At 45.4% G+C, this 2,271-nt stretch overlaps 1 protein-coding gene across 1 annotated transcript in view; it reads right to left on the bottom strand.

Annotated features, from left to right (window-relative positions):
* The window catches only part of LOC310932179 (band 4.1-like protein 1), a gene marked incomplete at both ends in the record, with an annotated part of 19,517 nt that extends 17,448 nt beyond the window's left edge, over positions 1–2,069 (bottom strand). Inside the window, 3 exon segments of the mRNA XM_083895472.1 lie at positions 1,537–1,683; positions 2,005–2,046; positions 2,052–2,069. Coding sequence (XP_083751598.1) covers positions 1,537–1,683; positions 2,005–2,046; positions 2,052–2,069 — 207 coding nt within the window.
* Between the last annotated feature and the right edge of the window lie 202 nt (positions 2,070–2,271).

The following is a 2,271-nucleotide window of genomic DNA, read 5'->3' as shown; positions in this document are numbered from 1 at the left end:
GTGTGTGTGTGTGTGTGTGTGTGTGTGTGTGTGTGTGTGTGTGTGTGTGTGTGTGTGTGTGTGTGTGTGTGTGTGTGTGTTCTTGCATATAAACCAAGACAGATGGAGAGATTGAGGGTTGATGGAGAATATGTGTATGTGACGCTTCAGCCTGGACTCCTGACATATTTTCTCCACTCACTGCTTCTTTAACAGTAACACACGTGTGGTCACGTGACAGGCAGCGAAGCCAGGAAGAACTGTGTAGTTGATATGAATGAGGTTGTGTCGCCCAAACAAGATCCTTCCTATCATACTCCATCTTCAGCAGTAGCCAACAGGGTCTCAGTGATGCCTTTAATGTGCTTTCAGAGCAGCTCTGTGATCATGCACACTGTGTCCTTTCTGTTGCGGGAACAGCTCCCTGCGACACCGCTTTCTCATCCTCACAAGTCCTTCCATAATCCAGGAACAAATTAATTCTCAGGTATGATGAGCGTGGAGGGCTACTGTGAAATTCGAAATACACCGACGGTGCTGGGAATTCACCTATTTACAAACGCAAAAAGACTCGAGTCACAATTCTTGAAAGCCGGGAAATGCTTTTTTTCCCCGAGACGTCCATCCCCCCCAATGCAGAGTTTGTCTCACCTCCCACCATCCATCACTACTCCCCCTCTCAGTGAGAAAAAGCAACAGAGCCGCATTTCCTGACTCAGTAGCATGTTTTACCGAGGGAGGGCGAAAACCCACTCAAGTGGACTGTGCTGACTCAAGAGCTTGATTTAAACGAGGGGGCGGGGGGTGTACGGCGCTTTTCAAAAATGCTGTAATATTTGCTCACCGACACAGCAAGACGTGAGCTTGCGTTGATTGTGGACACTTTGCCGTGAAGAAAACTAACATTTTGGGTTTTGTTTTTTGCTTTAGAATGGCTCTTTGTTACGCCTCCATGTAAAACTGCAATCAGCAATCCTTCCGTTATTTAGTTTCGTCCGTTATTGCTTTCAGGATGTGATCACTTTGTAAACAAATCGGATAAGCACAGAGCAAATTGATGGTGAAAGAGAAGGTGAGAACAAAGAGACAGTTTATCCATGATGGCTGATCATTTTGCGCAAGTAAAACCCGAAGATTAAAAAAAAGTTCCAGAGAACAGCCGTCCATCTATCCATTCCACTGATACTTTGAGGATCAGCCAGCCTGGGGCAGATAGAAGTGGGCACCAGCAAATCACAAGGCCAATATATGCAGACCACCCAACCACTTATGCTCTTATTCACAACTATAACCAATTTGGAGTTTCCTATTCCTTGGATAGATCTTAAAAGCGGTGTAGTAGCTTTATTTTTCTCCTCTTATGACAGCGGCATAAAAACAAAACAGGGTATCGGTAAAACCAAGTTAGTACATAAAATCAGAAATCCCACTCAAACACTAGGAGAACATGCAATCCTGAAATGAAATGATGCATAATGCCTATAAAACTGAACTCAAGCATGTGATTTTTTTCCCAATTTCTTGAAGATACACTCCTGAACATTTGTACGACTGTACCTCGACCCCTGTCTCGTAGTCTGAACCGTCGAGTAGCGTGACTTTGATGGGGACGGTCTTGGGCCTTTTGGTTTTCTGGGGGGATTTGGAGGCTTTGCTGGGGGTCTTTTCTGAACTGTCATCCATTTCCCCGTGGTCCTCGGGAACCTGCGGAGACATAATTCATCCTATGAGTGAGCCTTAGATCACTGCGAGCTGTCCTCCATTAAACATTTCATTTCTGAGTCTAAGAGAGGCAAAGCGATTCAAATTCAATATCTTTGATCATGTAAAGCAGTCGCGTCGTCAAATTCGTGACGCCGAGTGAGCTGCCGCTCAAAGATGCTAAGATGTTAAGTTTATTGGCAGAAGCCGAGGCGGCTCGTTGCCTTGCATAGCAAACGGAAAAACATGGAAAGCCCTCGAGTGACTGTGAGAGGCCTGAGAAAAATGATATACAGCTGCTGCAAGTTCCCCTGTCGCTCCCACCTGATTGGTCGTCCTGGCGTCACCCTCCATTGCGCTCTTCATTCCAAAGCCTTCTCCGTAGTCATAGGAATAGATTACAGTCCTGCAAACACACACACACACACATAGTGAGTCAACAGCAAAGCAGCGGAATATTTACTGCTGTAAAAAGTGACGAACCCCAAAGGAATCGACTTTTCCAGCATCTTAACTGAAACTGACACTACGGTGTTATAGCTAACAGTTCAAGTGCTACTATGGCGTCTTTGATTATCCTCGACCACTGTG

This window comes from Microchirus variegatus, assembly GCF_963457635.1.
Source record: "Microchirus variegatus genome assembly, chromosome: 9".
Classification (NCBI taxonomy): domain Eukaryota; kingdom Metazoa; phylum Chordata; class Actinopteri; order Pleuronectiformes; family Soleidae; genus Microchirus; species Microchirus variegatus.
This window is presented reverse-complemented; position numbering and strand designations above follow the sequence as displayed.